Source organism: Silurus meridionalis, chromosome 17 (assembly GCF_014805685.1).
Source record: "Silurus meridionalis isolate SWU-2019-XX chromosome 17, ASM1480568v1, whole genome shotgun sequence".
Lineage (NCBI taxonomy): Eukaryota > Metazoa > Chordata > Actinopteri > Siluriformes > Siluridae > Silurus > Silurus meridionalis.
In genome coordinates, this window is record NC_060900.1 from 21,759,769 (window position 1) to 21,778,822 (window position 19,054).

The 19,054-nt window shown below is 34.1% G+C and overlaps 2 protein-coding genes across 6 annotated transcripts; both read left to right on the forward strand.

Moving 5' to 3' along the window:
* Window positions 1–254: 254 nt before the first annotated feature.
* LOC124400216 (tumor necrosis factor receptor superfamily member 14-like) lies at window positions 255–12,401 on the forward strand. 5 transcript variants are annotated; one of them, XM_046871889.1, is made up of 7 exons: window positions 258–315; window positions 1,808–1,946; window positions 10,835–11,015; window positions 11,519–11,644; window positions 11,757–11,912; window positions 12,014–12,101; window positions 12,183–12,401. In XM_046871889.1, exons 3-7 carry the CDS (start codon window positions 10,901–10,903, stop codon window positions 12,376–12,378), a joined length of 681 nt encoding a protein of 226 aa, XP_046727845.1. In that variant the 5' UTR covers window positions 258–315; window positions 1,808–1,946; window positions 10,835–10,900; the 3' UTR covers window positions 12,379–12,401. The 5 variants fall into 5 exon arrangements, with proteins under 5 accessions (XP_046727847.1, XP_046727845.1, XP_046727844.1 ...); XM_046871888.1 differs by having other exon boundaries at window positions 299–315; window positions 1,784–1,946; XM_046871891.1 differs by lacking the exon at window positions 1,808–1,946 and having other exon boundaries at window positions 255–315.
* A 462-nt stretch (window positions 12,402–12,863) lies between these two features.
* Window positions 12,864–18,131, forward strand: LOC124400215 (tumor necrosis factor receptor superfamily member 14-like). The gene is made up of 6 exons (XM_046871887.1): window positions 12,864–13,790; window positions 15,680–15,865; window positions 16,601–16,726; window positions 16,949–17,104; window positions 17,202–17,289; window positions 17,369–18,131. Exons 2-6 carry the CDS (start codon window positions 15,697–15,699, stop codon window positions 17,541–17,543), a joined length of 714 nt encoding a protein of 237 aa, XP_046727843.1. The 5' UTR covers window positions 12,864–13,790; window positions 15,680–15,696; the 3' UTR covers window positions 17,544–18,131.
* Window positions 18,132–19,054: the final 923 nt, after the last annotated feature.

Genomic DNA, 19,054 nt, shown 5'->3' on the forward strand with positions numbered 1-19,054 from the left:
AAAAGTGCTTTGAGTCTCTATCAATGAATAAATTAACACTGGTTCACTGGGTTACAAACTTAAGATACCATCAGCCTACATCTCTGTTGAGAGAATTTATTATTGTTATAAATATAAACAAACACATAGCAAACCGGGAAAAGTTCTGACGCAGTTGTTCAGACATCTAGGGGAAGTTCATTCCACCAATTAGGTGCCGGAACAGAGAACAGCCTTAAAACTTACCTCTTACCCTGAGAGAAGGTGGTACTATCGAGCAGTGCTAGAGGATCTCAGGCAACATGGTGCAGTGCGAAGACTGATGAGGTCTCTGAGGTAAGAAAGTGCTGGTCTATTTTTTATATTGATTAAATTAAGTAATCAATTAAATTGCCACAAATTAAATTAAAATTAACATTTGTTGGGCCCTATTTGTGTACGTAAGTGTGTGTGTTTTACATTTAATATTTAATTTTCTAAAGATATGATCTACTTAACTGTTCTACTTATTTGATCATACTTTAACAAATGTCTTAATTAATTATTTCTATCCTTCATTTATTCACTCCCTCGATATGCAGAATTGTCCGGATTTTCTGCTTTTAACACTAACGACTCCATAGCGCTGGCATTAGCCTCTAACAAGGAAGTGTCTAGCGGCTAATGCTTCCGCTATGGATTCTTTAGCATTTTATGTAGCCACAGTGACACTGCGCTAACTCACTTACACCTCTGGCATTGTTATGTCTGTTTTTAAGTTTAATAATAAAAGAATGTACTCAAAGTACAAGGCGGGGACTAAACAAACTTGTGGTCTGCCACTTAAAACCTTCCTGAGGGAATTTTAACTATATTCGACACATAAAAAAGGATTGTGCTGAACCGAAAGAAATATGAAAAATTCATTACGAATGCGTGTACCGGTAAACCCTTAAGATATATATTTGAAGAAAAAAAAAATAAAACAAAAATAAATAAATTGTATGTATATATATATATATATATATATATATATATATATATATATATATATATATATATATATATATATATATATATATATATATATATACACACACACACACACACACATACACACATATCAAGCATCACACAAACATCAATCGAAGGGCTGGGACTGAGACAATGGTTCATTCTCTCTTGCTGCCTAAATCAATGGGAGCTCAGGTCAGCTTCCCGCATCTTTGTCCTCATTCTTCTTCCAAGCAACAACAATCCTCTTCCTCGTCTCCTTCCTCTCGTCTCCCTCACGCCACCCACAACTCTTTTCAAGTGCAGGCTAACTTATTTTATTTTCACTTCATATTGTGTACAAATCATTGTTTTTGTTTTAGATACAATAGGGAGAATAATTTGTACATAAAATTCCATGATATTTTGGATTGTATGGATGGATTCTATGGGTTTCATTATTTCCTTTGGGAGAATTCGCTTTGCTTTGCGAGCACTTTTCCAGAATTAATTAAGTTGGTGTGTGTGCTTTTGTACACTAGTTATCATTTGAAAATCAAACTTTTACAAACACTTAAATAGGTTTAAGAGCAATATTATTTACTTTGGATTTAGATGTTCGTAGCATTTTGTTAAATAAAAAAATACGTTTGCATCCATTAACCTGGTCACCTTTTGCAGTGTCACATGAACATTAGCATTTGGTAACAAAGTACCAGAAGAAAGCTAGAATTTGTTTGCTAGATTAGACAAAGCTAGCTGATTAAATTCTAACACACGGTCTTTGTTTTCCTTTCTTTAATTGCATTCTTTTTTGCACATCTCTGTAAAGCTTCAAATGGTGTTACATCTGCAGGTGTTGCATCTGCTACATCCTGTTTCCTGTTTTATATTCCCCACCCCACCAGCAACACAACGCACTGAAAACAAAGAAGTGGTCAAAGAAGTTCCTCTATATGGATTATTAGTAATCATTATATACTTCAAGTGAAAGTGTGAGTAACTTGATCTGTTACATTTGCACTTTATGGGAAGTGAAATGTTGTTTTTATATATTCCACATATGGTTAATTGGGCAGATTATATTTGGGTCACAGAGCCATGGCTCACAAATACTATTACGTTAAAAACTAACATATATATAATTATTTTTTTAAAGAAAAATAGTATACAGTATATTTTTTACTTCATTATCTCTTCATATACAGCAGTTTCTGGTTCCTCTTTTTTGTATGTTTCCTTTTGTCACAGGGGTTGACTTTCAGTGAGCGTTAATATTTCATGCTACATTACTGATCTACGGAGATACTAAGAGGCCAACATTGTACATACATTAAACTTTATAATCAGAGGTGGCAAAAGTACACACATCCTTCACTCAAGTAGAAGTACAGATACTCATGTTTTAAAATACTCTGGTAAAAGTGAAAGTACAGACTACACTTTTTTCTCAAGTTAAAGTAAAGAAGTTTGGGCTCTGACATGTACTTAAGTAAAATGTAGTCATTAATACTACCTGTTTTAGTGTCACGCTAGTAACTCGACCTCACATTATATTATAATAAAAAAATAATAAAATATTTAATGATGATTGATCGCATGATTGTTGTGAGTTAACTCTTCTTTAACCTAATCTAATCATTTTATCTGTTCTAAATGTACTTTACATTAATACTTTTCAAAGTTTTAATACTTTAATCAACATGGGCATGGAGAAATATCCTGCTATCACTTTTCTCCCTGCTTGCAATCTTCTCTTCACTTCTCTCACACACTACGTTGCACTGTTGACCCCAGGTACCTGAACTCCTCCACCTTCTCCACCTCTTCTCCCTGCAACCACACCACTCCACTGTCCTCCCTCTCATTCAGACACATGTACTCTGTCTTACTACTACTGACTTTCATATATTGTAAATAAAATTTACAAAATATGTAAACATAACATGAATGCACGCTGTATTCATCGAGTGTTAATAAAATGCAGTGCTGTTAAAATAAACTTGCATTAAAGCTTTAATTTGGACAGCCCTAATTAATATATTAATACAAAACCAAATTTCAGATTGTGTTACTTAATGAATATATCCAAGTTGAACAACCACCATATAGAACACAAGCAGAGAAAAGATGACAATGATAAACGTCTCTGCTCTCAATCATGATTACATCTCTGATTACATCACTTCCTCTGTCTCATCCACATTAACCCCATCCTTCTTACTGCCTTCTCGTTTGCTCATTGGGAGCTTCATAAATTGGTCGACGTCTGTAGTGTGTGAGAATGAAATGGTACTCCAGTGGTAGATTGAAAAAAGCCATGCAATGACAGGAAATAGATTGATGAGCTGAAAACATAATGAGAAGAAAAATTGTTGACATTTCACAAAATAGATTAAAACTAAAGTAACGAGTCTGTTTTAAAAATGAAAGAAGTAGAAAGTACAGATATTTGTGTAAAAATGTAATGAGTGAAAGTAAAGAGTTGTCTGAAAAATAAATAGAGAGGTGAAGTACAGTACTGATACCAGAATAATCTACTTAAGTACAGTGAAGAAGTATTTGTACTTGGTTATTTCTCACTTCTGGCATAACTACAGTAAACTAGAGCCTGAAACACTTCGTTATTTCCCTCCTCTGGTTATAGTATATTTTTCTTTCTTGTTTTCTTGTGGTCACGACTAAATTTCCTTGCCATAACAAAAGTTAAAAACAAATTAAAAAAGTTGTTATGCATGGCCTCTTAAGTCTCCTGTATTGTGAAATCTGTGCTGTTCCTCTCCTGTGCTGAAACTAATTATCATTTCTCCTTAAATATAAAAAAAAAAATAAAGAGGAATCGTTGCTTCCACATTTTTTTTTGAGGATGTAGCTAGATACTGATGAACGATTCCAAAAAACTTTCACAATTTTACATTTAACACACAGACAACTTCAGGTAAGTTTATCACAATTATTTTTCAATGCTTTAATTTGGAAAAAAAAATCTTAATACACTATATTGCCAAAAGTTTGTGCAAAAGTTTGTTGTGCTCTATGTGGTTCTTTTCCAAACTGTTACTAAATAACTGGAGGCACTTAATTGTATAGGACATCTTTAGATGTGCTATAATAAAATATTGCATTCACTTGAACTTGGAAACCCAAACCTGTTCCAGCATGGCAATGCCCCTGGCACAAAGTGAGCTCTTTGAAGATATAGTTTACATGTTTTGGAGAGGAAGATCTTGAGTGGCCTGCTATAGAGCTCTGATCTCATCCCTACTGAACACCTTTAGGATGAATTGGAACACTGACTGCACTCCCAGGTCTCCTCAGGCTACATCAGTACTTGCCCTTTGTTGTGGCTGTTGAACACAAATATACATAAGCACACTCCAAAATCTAGTGGAACATCTTCCCAGAAGAGTGGAAGGAATTACAAGAGCAAATTGGGACTAAATGAGGAATGCAATGCTTAAAAATCACCTGTCATATTTGTGACCAGGTGACCCAATACTTTTGGCAATATAGTGTATATGCAATCACAGTATACTTAATCCTTAAATAAACACACCACCATGAAACAATTTGGTTAAATCATCAAATTGTCCAGCATGGCCAACATATGGGCCAAATCAAATATGCAGATCACAATACTGAGTTTTATACTGGATCGGTCGAGGCCCGGGTTACCAGCAACCGCCACAGGTATTGTTAGCCAACAGGGTACCGGTGGAAATTGGGCTACTGTTGGCGAAAGGAGAAGAAGGAGAGGAGGAAGCAGTCTACAAAGACAGCAGGGAAAGGAGAAGTGCAGGAGAGTGGAGGTTAGGGTGGGCATTTTAAATGTTGGTACTATGACTGGTAAAGGGAGAGAGGTAGCTGATATGATGGAGAGGAGAAAGGTAGATATGTTGTGTGTTCAGGAGACCAAGTGGAAAGGGAGTAAGGCCAGGAGCATTGGAGGTGGGTTTAAACTGTTCTATCATGGTGTGGATGGAAAGAGAAATGGTATAGGGGTGATCCTGAAGGAAGAGTACAGTAAGAGTGTAGTGGAGGTAAAAAGAGTTTCTGATAGGGTGATGATCGTGAAGATGGAAGTTGAAGGGGTGATGATAAATGTCATCAGTACTTATGCTCCTTAAATGTTGGCTGTGAGATGGAGGAGAAGGAAAAATTCTGGAGTGAGTTGGATGAAGTAGTGGAGAGTGAACCTAGGAATGAATGATTGGTGATTGGGGCAGATGTTTAATAGGCATGCAGGTGAAGGGAACAGAGGTGATGAGGAGGTGATGGGTAGGTATGGCTTTAAGGAGAGGAATGTGGAAGGGCAGATGGTGGTAGATTTTGTTAAGAGGATGGAAATGGCAGTGGTGAATACGACGCATGGAGATGATTAGGAGAGAGGGCAGTGAAGTTTTTAACAAGATTGTTTAACAAGATTTTTGAAGGTGAGAGGATGCCTGAGGAATGGAGAAGGAGTTTGCTGGTACCAATCTTAAAGAATAAGGGAGATGTGCAGACCTGCAGTAACTACAGGGGAATAAAGTGGATCAGTCACACCATGAAGTTATGGGAAAGAGTAGTGGAGACCTGAGAGAAGAGGTGACCATCTGTGAGCAACAGTCTGGTTTTAAGCCGAGGAAGAGCACCACAGACTTTTTTTGCTTTGAGAATGTTGATGGAGAAGTATAGAGAAGGTCAGAAGGATTTGCATTGTGTATTTGTGGATTTAGAGAAAGCGTAGGACAGGGTGTTGAGAGAGGAGTTGTGGTATTGTATGAGGAAGTCAGATGTGTCAGAGAAGTATGTGAGGGTGGTGCTGGACATGTATGAGGACAGTGTGGCAGCAGTGAAGTGTGCAGTAGGAACGACAGACTGGTTCAAGGTGGAGGTGGGGTTGTATCAAAGAGCAGCTCTGAGCCCTTTTCTGTTTGCATTGTTGATGGACAGGTAGTGAGCTGGTGGTGTAGTGGTTAGCATCACAGGCTCCCTGGTTCTAATCCACCCTTTACCATTTCAGATTATATTTTAATATAGTTTTATACTTTATTTTATTTACTTTTACATTACTATACTCTTTTTATTTTTATCTTATTTCATCCATGTTTACAAGTCGGACAGTCAAAAAAGCATTTCACAATATGTCATTCTCTGTATGAATGTGTGTGTGACAAATAAAATTTTAAATTAAATTTGACAGATGAGGTCAGACAATATCTTCAAGAAGATCACTTTGTGCACAGGGGCATTGCCCTGTGCACAAACAGTTATTACAATTACAATTACAATTACAACAGTGTATAAAATAAAACATCAATACCAATCACACAATCTGCGCTTTTCCTTACCTTTAATTAGTTTGTACATTTCACTGAAGAAAGAAAGGCAGCATGGGTTAGTCAGATTGATACATGGTGAGGAAAGGGTTGGTTTCTCTAGCAATGCTCTTACGTATTCCCACTTTCACAGGGAAGATAGAATCAAAACATCCCATCTTCACATCTTCAAATTACTTCACTTTTGGATTGCTTAGTTCACTGCTCTTTACCATGTTCGATGCATTTTTTGAAATGTGGCCTGAGCAGCAATTCTCTTTCTGACACGTTGCCATTCTCAATCCACCGGTGCTTGCAAATCATAAGCATGAGCATGTTACAATCGGTTGCTGTCATATAATCTTTGTGAAGGAGATCTTCATGGAACAGCAAATACAAGCTAGCGTGTCCCTGTTCAACATACCATCATTTAAACCCATCTCTGAACATACTGTGCAGTTTGTGCAAACCGCATGAATCGATGTTCTTTAATGACTTTCCCGCATCATTCTGCACTTGCTTTTGGAGTATTTAGAATACTTTCCAATTTACGTTTAGTCAGTCCATTGAGATTTGGACAAGATTCTTGATTCCGATTTATAAAAGCAAGGTGTTAATTTTCTCAGCAATGTCTTGAGCTGATGAATGGCCCAGAAACTCTACTGATGTATTTAGTCTTCACCTTGGTGCCGTCCCATAGCCTGACATGTGTGTCTAACTGTTTAGACTATAAATAGTGATTCAGGCTTTCATCAAATAACATAACATAGACTCTGCTTCGAAACATCTTAAAAAGTAGAAAGTCCAAAAGTACATTAATATGAGCACTTGCGTTTACCGAATGCAAAGCTATCTTGCTGTCTGGGAACATTGTATGAAACTGCTGGCTTGTGTCTTTACAAGACTTGTAAGTAACACTTTTAGTGTCCACAGTACCGTTGTAGCAGCAGACTGTTGCTTTGCACCTTTATTATGGCTAAATAGCGCTGCCCTTCCCATATTCGAAATGTTGAACTTTTATGGCACAGTGTAACATTATTTAATCAACATTTTGATCCTGGAATTGCGTTAGTTTACTACATAAGTAGCTGCAAATGTGAGTTGCTGTTACCCCACACAGAGAATGTCATATGAGGTGACTGACTGCGTGAATTTAACATAACCAATATTATAAATTTAAATATATTCAAGTATATAGATATTTGTGAAACAAATTTCCATAAATTTTCCAAAACTTTGTGTTTATTTATTTTTCTGAGATTTTTCCAGGCCTGGAAGGTGTTATATTAAAATTCCATTCTTTTCCATGTTTTTCATGACTATTCAAACCCAACATTTAATCGCATGATTGTCATGAGTTAACTCACGATCAATTGCAACCTAATCGCACATTTCTATCTGTTCTAAATGTAACTTAAATGAATACTTTTCAAGTTTTTAATACTCTAATTAACATGTCCATTGACAAATATTGATGCTTTATGCAAAAGTATGTTTACTATTAGTGAAACCAAACTCATTATAGAGCCTTAAGACAAAATTTTTGTAAATGTTTTAAAGTAATGATGGTGTTCTAAATTATGTAAATCATCAGGACACCAAACGGAACTTTTGTATGTTTCTGCACTGAAGGTTTTAATTGCCGGATGTGAGCATCATAGCAGATTTTGGTGCTTGATTTGAGACTTTGCAAGTGTCTTTGGAAGTTGGAAACTTATGATGAGTACTATTTTAAAAACTTTTGGAAACTTTTGGAGTGGAGTTGGGTGGAGTTGAGTGGAGTGGAGTGGAGTGGTGGAGTTTATTTATTTTTTATATCTGAGTAAAGAAAAGACATCTTAAATAAATGTGTGTTGCGTTGAAGGTTTCAATATCGCCTCTTTTTGATATTTATGTATTTATATTTTTAATAAAATTGGTCAAAGCTTGGGAAATCTTTTTGTATCCAAATCCGGCATTCTTCATGATGCTCTCTGCGCTTTAAACGGACCTCTGAGACTATCACAGTGCAGGTGCATTTATACGGAGACTTGATTACACACAGGTGGATTCTATTTATCATCATTAGTCATCTTGGTCAACATTGGATCATTCAGAGATCCTCACTGAACTCCTGGAGAGAGTTTGCTGCACTGAAAGTAAAGGGGCTGAATAATTTTGCACGCCCAATTTTTCAGTTTTTTATTTGTTAAAAAAGTTTGAAATATCCAATACATTTCGTTCCACTTCTTGATTCTTCACAAAGAATTACAGTTTCATATCTTTATGTTTGATGGGGCAAAAGTTTGCAAAGTCCAAGGGGGCCGAATACTTTCTCAAGGCACTGTAGATTACTAGCTTAACTAGACTGATATTTAGTCGATGCGTTCGGATTTTTGGTTTTCTAGGACAAACTTCATTGGGTGAAACAAAGTGTCTTTGGAAGTTGGAAACTTGTGACCAGTACTATTTTAAAAACTTTTGGAAACCTTCGACTTGATAAACCACTGTTTTTAATGGACCCAAGGTGATGACTTTGGGACTGCCTGTTTTTTGATCATAATGCTTTTAAAGTGTGGAGACTTTTTAGGATACAGACTATTTACACTGGATCGACCACAGTGGAGATCACTGTAAAGCCATTGACTAGAGCTGGTGATTATACATTGGAGTATCTTGCACAGAATCATTTCTGAAAACGCTTTTATTTCAATTCTGTGTCCAGAGACAGTCTGCAGAAAGAGACTATTTTTTATACTTTTAAACAGTTGCCAGAAATATTGCTGGGAGAAAAAGTGACAGTACAACAAGGACAAATCTGTAATCCTGCAACAATTCTGAAATAAACATGACTGGAAATATCTATAGAATAAACAGAAAACTTGAACAAAAGAGCAAGAATTTCCATCCACAGTTATCAGGGTAACACAACCACATGTAAATAATCAGGACACCAAACGGAACTTTTGTATGTTTCCACACTGACGGTTTTGATTGCCGGATGTGAGCATCATGGCAGATTTTGGTGCTTGATTTGAGACTTTGCGTATCAGTTTAACAAATGTTTGGTGATAAAAAAATTCTTTTTTTGGTGATTATTTTTTTTATATCTGAGTAAAGAAAGGACATCGTAAATAAATGGGTGTTGCGTTGAAGGTTTCAATATTGCCTCTTTTTGATATTTATGTATTTATATATTTAATAAAATTGGTCAAACAGAAATGCGCGTTAATAAAATTAGTGCCGTTAAAATTAACATTATAATGCGTTTATTTTGTCAGCCCTAGCATGTAGTAATAAAAGGACAATATAAAGAAGCCCAAATTGTATTCTTTCCAAAAATCCCTAAATTATGGTAGGTATGAATAGGTAGGTAATTTTCAGCTAAGTCCAAAAACGGGGTGCCGTGTAACAGGTTAAATATTACTTCTTAAGTCTTTGTCATTGTCTATGGCAAACTATTTTAAACAGCCATTTTATTGCTCAATATAAAAATGTATGTAGTCCCCATAACTTTATTAGTATATTGTCTCCTGACATCTACAGGAAACACGACACTACATCTAACATCTAATGACATTTTCCTTTAGGAAGATTGCATGCATAGACTCACCAATAACACAGATAACTAGATTAACTAGACTGATATTTAGTCAATGCGTTTAGATTTTTTGTTTTCGAGGACAAACTACATTGGGTGAAACAAAGCGTCTTTGGAAGTTGGAAACAGAAACAGAAAACTTGAACAAAAGAGCAAGAATTTCCATCCATAGTTCAATTCAATTCAATTCAATTCATTTTTATTTGTATAGCGCTTTTAACAATGAACATTGTCTCAAAGCAGCTTTACACAGATAATGTGGTGATTAAACATAAATATGTTCTTAAATATGTAGTTATCAGGGTGACTCAACCACAAGTACAACAAAGACCAAAGATCGTCTTACTCTGTCACTCAGACGATCTTGTGGTGATCTTGTGGTGAAAATCGTTTGATTGACAGAGTTAGACGATCTTTGGTCTTTGGTTTTGATCAATAAAAAATTTACTTTGATGCATTTTTTATTGACATTTTGAGGAATAATGGTTTTGTTCAATGTATTATTGCTTGTTTAGGTAATTGTTGATTTTCTGGAAAAATAAATTGGGGGAGGAGCAATCACATAGCTATGTGTTTGGTTTTTGTGTTCTGTACATTCCAGACACATGATGAATTCATTTAAGATACATGTTGATTAATTTGCTTCATTTCTGTTTCTTTAACAGACTTGCCAAAGTCAGGGCAAACATTATTATTCCTGGACCTGACACTTTTTTGGGGGGTTTTAAAATTATTTAGACTCATTATTTAGATTTCCAAAATTAGATTAATACATCATTTTTTTTACTTTCTCTTTTCTTTTGCTGAATCTTGTTTAATTGTAGTATCAGTGGCATAGGTTTCAAATATTGGTTTTATTGACATACTGCAAGATTCAAACACACACCCTGCACTATTTTACTGTAGTTATTTTAGTTTTAAATGTAATGTTTTTTATATATTTATATGCTAAAGTGTCAGATTTCTAACAAATATATTGCATTTTCTTTTTTTTTGTTTTCAGGTGAACTGGAGCACATGATATTTTCTTCCTTGTTCAAAAATTTCTATCTCCATTTGCACATTTGCCATGAAATTATATGACATTTTTGTAATACTAAAGCTTCTGTGCATAAGTCTTTGCAAAGCATGCAAGCCTGCTGAGTATAAAATTGATAAAGAATGCTGTCCGATGTGCGCTGCTGGTACGGTAACACTTATTATTAACTACTTTCTTTTTTAATGGTCACATGTTTTTGTCTGAGGTAAATACAATAATAGTAGTCTTTCCACATAGTGCATGTTTGTGCCTCCAGACATGAAAGCTACTGTGTAGTGTTTAATTATTTTATAAAAATAATTGTTAATGAACTTCAAAGTTGTTAAATACATCTTATTATCACTGAACATGCTGCATGTTCTCTTCTCAGTTTGCTTTACAATCTATTGTAAATTCCCAGTTGTTATAAACGTCGAACATTTAGCCAACGTCTGCCTTTCAGGCCACAATGTACACCTTTTAGTATGATTAGGAGGAACAGAAAGCAAAAACTCATGACATTTGCCAATGATTTGATCTAAATAAAATTGCTTCAGAAACATGCAATTCCTTCTTAAGAACATAATGTTCACTGTACTCCAGCAAAAAATCATTTAAAGTCATACTGTATATATGAGACAACTAAAGAATAAATTTGTTATTGTCCAGGTACCCATGTGTCCAAACACTGTGACAGAGAATTAGGCACAAACTGTATTCCGTGCATTGGATCAACCTACACAAATGTCCCGAATGGCCTAAGTTCATGTTTCACCTGCACTGTTTGTGATGAAGGTGAATACATGCTTATCCCTGTAACTTAATCTACCTCATACAGTATAATATATTTATAAGCTATACAATTAAATATAACATTTAAATGATTTATATTATTTTCTTTTCATAGGTCATGGATTAAAGGTGAAGAAAAAGTGTGAAAGTGTTTCAGATGCAGTCTGTGAGCCTTTGCCACGATATTATTGTATAGACGTTAATAATGGGAGCTGCAGAAAAGCCAGAGAGCACTCTACCTGCCTTCCTGGACAATACATCAACCAGACTGGTTAGCATTTTAACATTATATGTAATCTTGTGATGTTTAAATTCACTTCTGCGTTCAGGCAAATATATTCTGTTCAACAAAATATAATGCGTTCTTTACAGGAACAGCTTCAAAGGATACTGTTTGTAGCGACTGCCCTGCGGAGACATATTCAGATGGTTCTTTTACACACTGTAAACTACATACAATGTAAGTATAACATGATTATCACATTTTTGGTTTTGTAAACTCTAATTTAAAATGTAATGCAAATGATTTCTCTCTTTATAGTTGTGGGTCTTTGTGGCAGAAAACAATCACACAGGGAACACGGTCAAGTGATGCAGTGTGTGGCCATAACCCGCTTTATTTGGGCCTCATCCTTGGGATTTTGTTGCCAGTGTTATTGTTGATTGCTATTTTAAGTGTCTTATTGTGGAACAGAAAAAAAATATCCTGCTGTAGAAATCAGAGTGACAATTCATAATAAATCAATTATCATTTTTAAGAGACACGTGCATGTTCATTTTGTTAATATGCAACAAACTAGGCAATTTAATGATATGTAGATTTACTTAAGGAAATATATACATGCACATAATTTCTTCAGTTCGTGTACAGCACATCAAGAAGGCAAGAAAAGACATACATAAGATCCAGAGAAGGCACACCTGTGAATTTTAAATCCATTCCAGGTATCTACTTTTTGAATATTTGTGTGTAAACATTATTTTTTAATATTTTTCATTATTATTTTTATAATAATTTTTTTATTAAAACCTTAATTCTCTTCCTTTGAGAAATTCAGAAATTTGCATTTGAGCCTCACATTACTCAGTCATGACAGCATTTTTCAGAGGGAAATCCATGAAGGGATCCCAGGCTGTGAAGCATCAATGTATGCCAAAGATACAGCTGGATGATACAGGTTTCATCCATCCAGAAAACGCTTTATCAGGAAAGGGAAAGATGCAATACTATCAACATTCTGCATCTATTACACCCCATTACACTATACCAGTCCTGGAATTATGCTCTTATAGAGGAATATGCGATTAGCTTTATGCCAGATAGAATGGGACCAGTCTTTCAAAATATTTCACTTTTGGTTCACTCCTCCACAGAACGTTTTCTTAAAAGGTTTAATGTCATCAAGGTGTTTCTTTGTCCAATGTCAGATAATACTTTAGTTTCCTCTCAAGTTTGGTTCTGTGTAGTTAAATTTGAACCAATTGTCAACTACATGTAATAATTGATTGGCTGTTTTATTACCTAAGGTGGCAATTAGTTTTTCACACATCACCACTTAGGTTTGAAAGACTGTATTTTGTGTTTACTCAGGTTGTATTTATATTATATTAACTTTTATTTGAAATATAAAACCATTATGTATGGCAAATATGCAAAAAAAAAAATGCAGTTTTAAAATACTTTCCATTAATTGAAGGAAACAGTCCAACCCAATATCAAATGGTTCTGGGTGAAAAAGTAATGTCAATTAAATAGATAGAAAGACACTTTAATATCCCAATGGGAAATTGTAATGTTACAGAAGCCAATTCACAGGTGTACAACAAAGTACAAGCAACAAGGTGTGGAGGGATATTACGGCTGAGTTTAAAATTAATTAATCACAACTTATAAAATTATAGTAAGAACACACAATGATTATAAGGATTGCTGTGAAGTGATTTGCTTTTAAATCAAATAGAGGATTATATAAAGTACCCTGTGGTATGTTAATGCACATACTATTGTAATCACCCACGCGCCCGACAGGGGGAGCAGTTGGAGGCAGTGTGATGTGATGTGAGACACGAGAAGACCAGACGTGTTTACCGAATACAAACGTGTTTCTACGAAATAAAATAATTCCCGTCTAACTGGATAAAATTAACAGTAAGTGACCATCTAGTTTACCAGTAATTCCTTTTGCTTCATATTTATTTATATTATTATTTTATTATACGCTATGTGATCTTTTCAATTTTTATATTTAGAGACTTTTTTTTAGTTTTTACTTGGTTTCACTTTCACCTGCTGTATTTTTAGATGCGTGTGTGTGTGTGTGTGTGTGTGTGTGTGTGTGTGTGTTTGGGCAAAAAAAACGTTAACACGTATTTAGTATTGTTATTCACAGCCAAGACAACTATCTTAAATTTTGTTTTGTTTATTTTTTACTAAGTAATGGAATTAAAATCCTGAGAATTTTCTAATTTCTCCGGACCATCTACAAATTACGTTTTCGTTTTACGTTCACTTTTACATACACAGAAATACTAATTTTACAATCAATATACTTTCAGTCAAAGAAAATTTACTCGTATAATCAGATTATTTTAGTCTCCAGTCACCTTGTCTCCTAATTTAACTTCAATCACATAATTATGGTCTCAAGCATGCATCCTAGTTGTCTGGAATGAAAGCCTTGTCCCCTGTCCTAGGTAGTTAATCTAACAATCAAATTAGTTCTGGACTCCATCACTAGACTTCCAGATCTTAGTTTTTACAATTTAACTATATCTTCGTTCATCTGAACGATTGAAAAAAACTTTAAAGTCAACAGCCTTCAAAAGCTACAAACATTTTTGCTCCAAAACAACCTGTATAAAATTACTAACATTTACTGAAATGATTTTTTTGTGAATAAGAAAATATCTGTTAATTCTAATCTAAACAATATTGCTTCAAAAACTTTTTATACAGGGAGGGCCATGGAAAAGTATCCTGCCTCCAATACCTACTTTTCCGTGGCCCACCCTGAGTTACATTGTATAGAAGCTAGCACACATCTCACATTGCTTAAATTCACTTTTTCTCAAATTGCAAAAACATTCAATAGCTTCTGAATGGTTAAATGTATTCTTCTAATATTCTTCTAACAATTTGTGCAGTATTGTGCAAAATCTTGGAATTATATTCTCTCGCATATAATGCACCTCTTACTTTGGAGAGTAACTGCTGCGTAATCGTAAAATAACATTTTAAATGTCAAAAATATTTCAAAAGCTATCAAAATGTTATTCATAACCAAGTTTATCGTGTTTTTTTCTGTTTTTCGCGGGCGGTTTTGGAACGTAACCAATGCAATGAACGGGGGATTACTGCACATTTTTAAACACATTATCTATGCTTTTATTTTACTTTGTTTTGAAGTTCACCTGTTAGTTATTTACCTGTAAGTTATTTTAAAAATACTTAATCCTACAGTCTCTGTTTTTGTTTATTCTGCTTTTTTGTCTGGCTATGGAACTGTTTTTTTTTTTATTTTAGTTGTATTGGAATTAGTTTATTGCTCTGTTTAGTTGTATATAGACTATTTTTTTAACAAACATGAAAAAAGAATTGTGATAAGATGGTAGATCCTGGTGCAGCCTGAAATTTTGTTACTTGATCGTGTTGTATTGCTGTTTTACTAAGCAACGATTAGTATCTTTGTAGTATCAGTTAGTATCTTTAGAATTAAGTGTATTAAGTTATGCTTTATGTCTGATTTTGATTTTATTGCAGGTTTAATGGTTTAATTTTTCTAGTAATTTATAACATTTTTTTTTTTTAATAATCCCAGATAGCAACTCCAACATGAAGCTTGCATTTTGTAGGATTGGGGCTGTATACCAAACTGCATTCTACATACTTTGCAATAATTTTAGACTAAACATAAACTTTTGCAGTAAATGTGTTTCCTGAGTGCCACGTAAGATCATTATGCACATAAATGCATTAAAGGATTATCATTTTTTATGAAGAGTTTTTTTATTTTTATTTTATTTTTATCTATTTTTCAGGTTTACACTAGCATTCAATGTTTATGAATTTCATCAATGCTGGACATGTGATGCCTACCAAACGACTATACAACCTCTATGTCATATGCTTGACATTGCTAAATCTAATTTTGGTTATTCACTGCAAAGCATGTAACAATACCGAGTATGAAGTTGGTGGAGAATGCTGTTCAATGTGCAATTCTGGTATGCAACTTTTTATTAATTATTTATTAATTATTGAAACTTCTTTTTTTAATAAACATTTTTTTTGTCTAAAATGTAACTGCATATAAAATAAATGTACTTTAGTAAATTAAGTAAAAGGAAATATACCTAATTGACAACCCAATTTCAGTTTGCTTTACATTTTGTGCCACACATGAAAACATTGGGTGTAGCTTTGGATTTCATTAAGTTAAGTAAAAGAGTTTTTTTTTTTTTTTGTCTTAAAGTGATAATAATAATAATAATAATAATAATAATAATAATAATAATAATAATAATAATAATAATAATAATAAAAGCCTTTATTTAGTGCTTTCTTTCTCTTAAAAAGCAATTATCTAAGCAGCTCCAATGTTGGAGTTTTTAGAAGAAGGAAAAAAAATGAGCTGATTGTATGACTTGACTGTATACACAGTACTCTCTGGCCATCAAGGAGTAAAAAGTGACTCTCTTTAAATAGGGACATTATATACTAAATGTTTGCTTTTATGACATACCACCAACGTGTGACGTGACTGATAGGCATGAAAAATGGCTCTTTTGATTTACATTCTATTTTATATTGAATATAATATTTTTATATATAAATTCAGTTACTTCATCATTCATGTCTTTGTTCAGCACTGTACTTTAACACATACTGTAAATATAGTGACTACAGTCATTGGGCTAATGTATATGAGACAAGCTTGGGAATAAACTGTTATTGTCCAGGTCACCATGTGTCCAAACACTGCCACGGTAATTCAGAGACAGTTTGTAATCCGTGTCCTAACTCAACTTACACTGATGTCCCGAATGGCTTGATGGCATGTCTGATCTGCACTGTATGTGATGAAGGTGAAGACATGCTAATTACTTATTCCTATATCTTAACACACACACACTCGTGCGTACACGCACGCACACACACACACGAACACACACACGCACACACACACACACACACACACACACACACACACACACACACACACACACACACGTATGGAATAACTCATATAATACCTAAATGATAATATAGAACATCTTTATGTAATGTGTACTATTTTCTATTTACAGGTCATGGATTAATGGTTAAGAGTAACTGTATAAGTGTTTCAGATGCAGTCTGTGAGCCTTTGCCACAACATTATTGTTTAGAAAATCATGGTAAGGGCTGCAGAAATGCCAGAGAGCACTCCACCTGCCTTCCTGGACAATACATCAAACAGACTGGTTAGCATTTTAATGTTATCTATACTTTTACCCTGGTGAAATGTAATTCAAATTCCTGTGCATGCAGTCAAGGAATCTTAAGATTTCTTTTTCACAGGAACAGCTTTAGAGGATACTGTATGTAAAGACTGCTCTGATGAGACATACTCTGATGGTTCTTTAATGCAGTGTAAACCACATAAAAAGTGAGTATAACATGTTTATCACATTTTCTGTTTTGTGAACATTTCTAAATGCAGTGTAAATTATTTTTCTCTTTTATAGTTGTGAGTCTTTGGGGCAGATGACAGTCACACAGGGAACACGGTCAAGTGATGCAATGTGCGGCCAAGAATCGTCTCATTTGGGCCTCATTGTTGGGATTTTGTTGTCAGCGTTATTGGTGATTGTCATTGCAATTGTCATTTTGTTGAAGAAAAAGAAAAAGTTTACCATATAGAAATAATTTTGAAGGAGAAGAAACATTTTATATACATTATATTTGTTTATTGTATTTCTACATTTCATGTGTGGTGTCAGGTTTGCATCTGTACACCACCAATATAAACTTTAAATGAAGGAAAATAAAATATAGAGTTTAACATATTATTAAAGATTATAACAAAAATGTTGCATTAAAACTTTTGGGAATTACATACTCAAAAGTTATTGAATGATTATTACAGTTTATTATCCGATTGTGGTTTCCTCATTGTTTTATGACCAATTAATGCAATCATATATCTGGTGTTCATTCCAAGTGTAAGCTGTTTAGAGAAGACAATACATGAATGTACAGTGTGTGTGTATATATATACACACACACACACTATATACTTTTACATTTGCAATTTTGATTGTACACAAGAAGCTCTTTTTTCACTATGTGTTTTAATAAAACTGTTTGTTTGTGTGAGCTGAAGTTATATCAGAATAAAAGTTCACTTATACCATAAAGAGATATAATGTTGGACTTTGCACACAATTGAAAGTGTGTGGACAGCTTTGTTTGTAAGATGATATTGTTCCGAATATATTCTAAACATTTCACTGCTTAATGTGCATATTTATATTTGTCACATCTGTGGTTCTGAACGATCACGTCGTGTTTACAAAAAAGGTTGTTGCTTATTGATAAGTTAGCATATTTTAAAATAAATGAAATTGTGTGTGTGTGATTCTCATTTCATTTTAAAGTAGCTAACTCATTTACGTTTATGGCATTTGGCAGATGCTCTTATCCAGAGTGACTTTCAACTGAGCAGGGGAGGGTTATGGGCCTTGGTGGTGGTGGGATTTGAACTTGTGACCTCCCGATCCAAAGTCTAGTGCCATAAATACTGAGCCACCTCCCACAATAAGCAAAATAAATAAAATAATATGTATTTATAAATATGTCGTAATAAGTATATTTAAGTATATATATATATATAGGGTTAACTGAAATAAAAATTTTAACCATAGGGTACTGTTAATTTAATACAGTAGATTACTGAAAAGAAATAAGAAGCTCAAATGGTTCAATTAAATTGTTAAGGTTCAAATTAAATTCTATGAAGTCAATGGAAATTCCTTTTCTTAGTTTAGTCTTAGATTACTTTCTTTAACAAGGGGTTTCTTGGCTGCAAAACCTTTGAAAATCCTTTGTATTAATGGCTCCATAGTGAACTGTATTGTGAGCATTTTATTTTTCTTGTTGGCCATATCTCAGTCATAACAGTATATATGTAAATAGTTATATTTACTATTTTACAAGGTTATTTTAACATTATAGCTTGCTAACTGAATATTTAACAAGCTAATATGACAGATACACCGTGATGGTTGTCAAAAAAAAGACTACAGGTAATCGTCGACTTACAATCGCTAGCTGCGGCATACGTTATTTTTTTTACCAGCTTCCGGCATAATTTCACAGTACTGTACATATAGCCTACTCTACTTATGACCAAATCGTGTTACGAGTGTCAT

What these genes read in the sequence shown, in the direction of transcription:
- LOC124400215 (XM_046871887.1), top strand. Translation starts at nt 15,697, where the DNA reads ATGTTTATGAATTTCATCAATGCTGGACATGTGATGCCTACCAAACGA. An exon ending in CTGTTCAATGTGCAATTCTG is followed by an intron (nt 15,866 to 16,600) that starts GTATGCAACTTT and finishes GTTATTGTCCAG; the next exon opens with GTCACCATGTGTCCAAACAC. An exon ending in CTGCACTGTATGTGATGAAG is followed by an intron (nt 16,727 to 16,948) that starts GTGAAGACATGC and finishes TTCTATTTACAG; the next exon opens with GTCATGGATTAATGGTTAAG.
- LOC124400216 (XM_046871891.1), top strand. Translation starts at nt 10,901, where the DNA reads ATGAAATTATATGACATTTTTGTAATACTAAAGCTTCTGTGCATAAGT. An exon ending in CTGCACTGTTTGTGATGAAG is followed by an intron (nt 11,645 to 11,756) that starts GTGAATACATGC and finishes TTCTTTTCATAG; the next exon opens with GTCATGGATTAAAGGTGAAG. An exon ending in CACTGTAAACTACATACAAT is followed by an intron (nt 12,102 to 12,182) that starts GTAAGTATAACA and finishes CTCTCTTTATAG; the next exon opens with TTGTGGGTCTTTGTGGCAGA.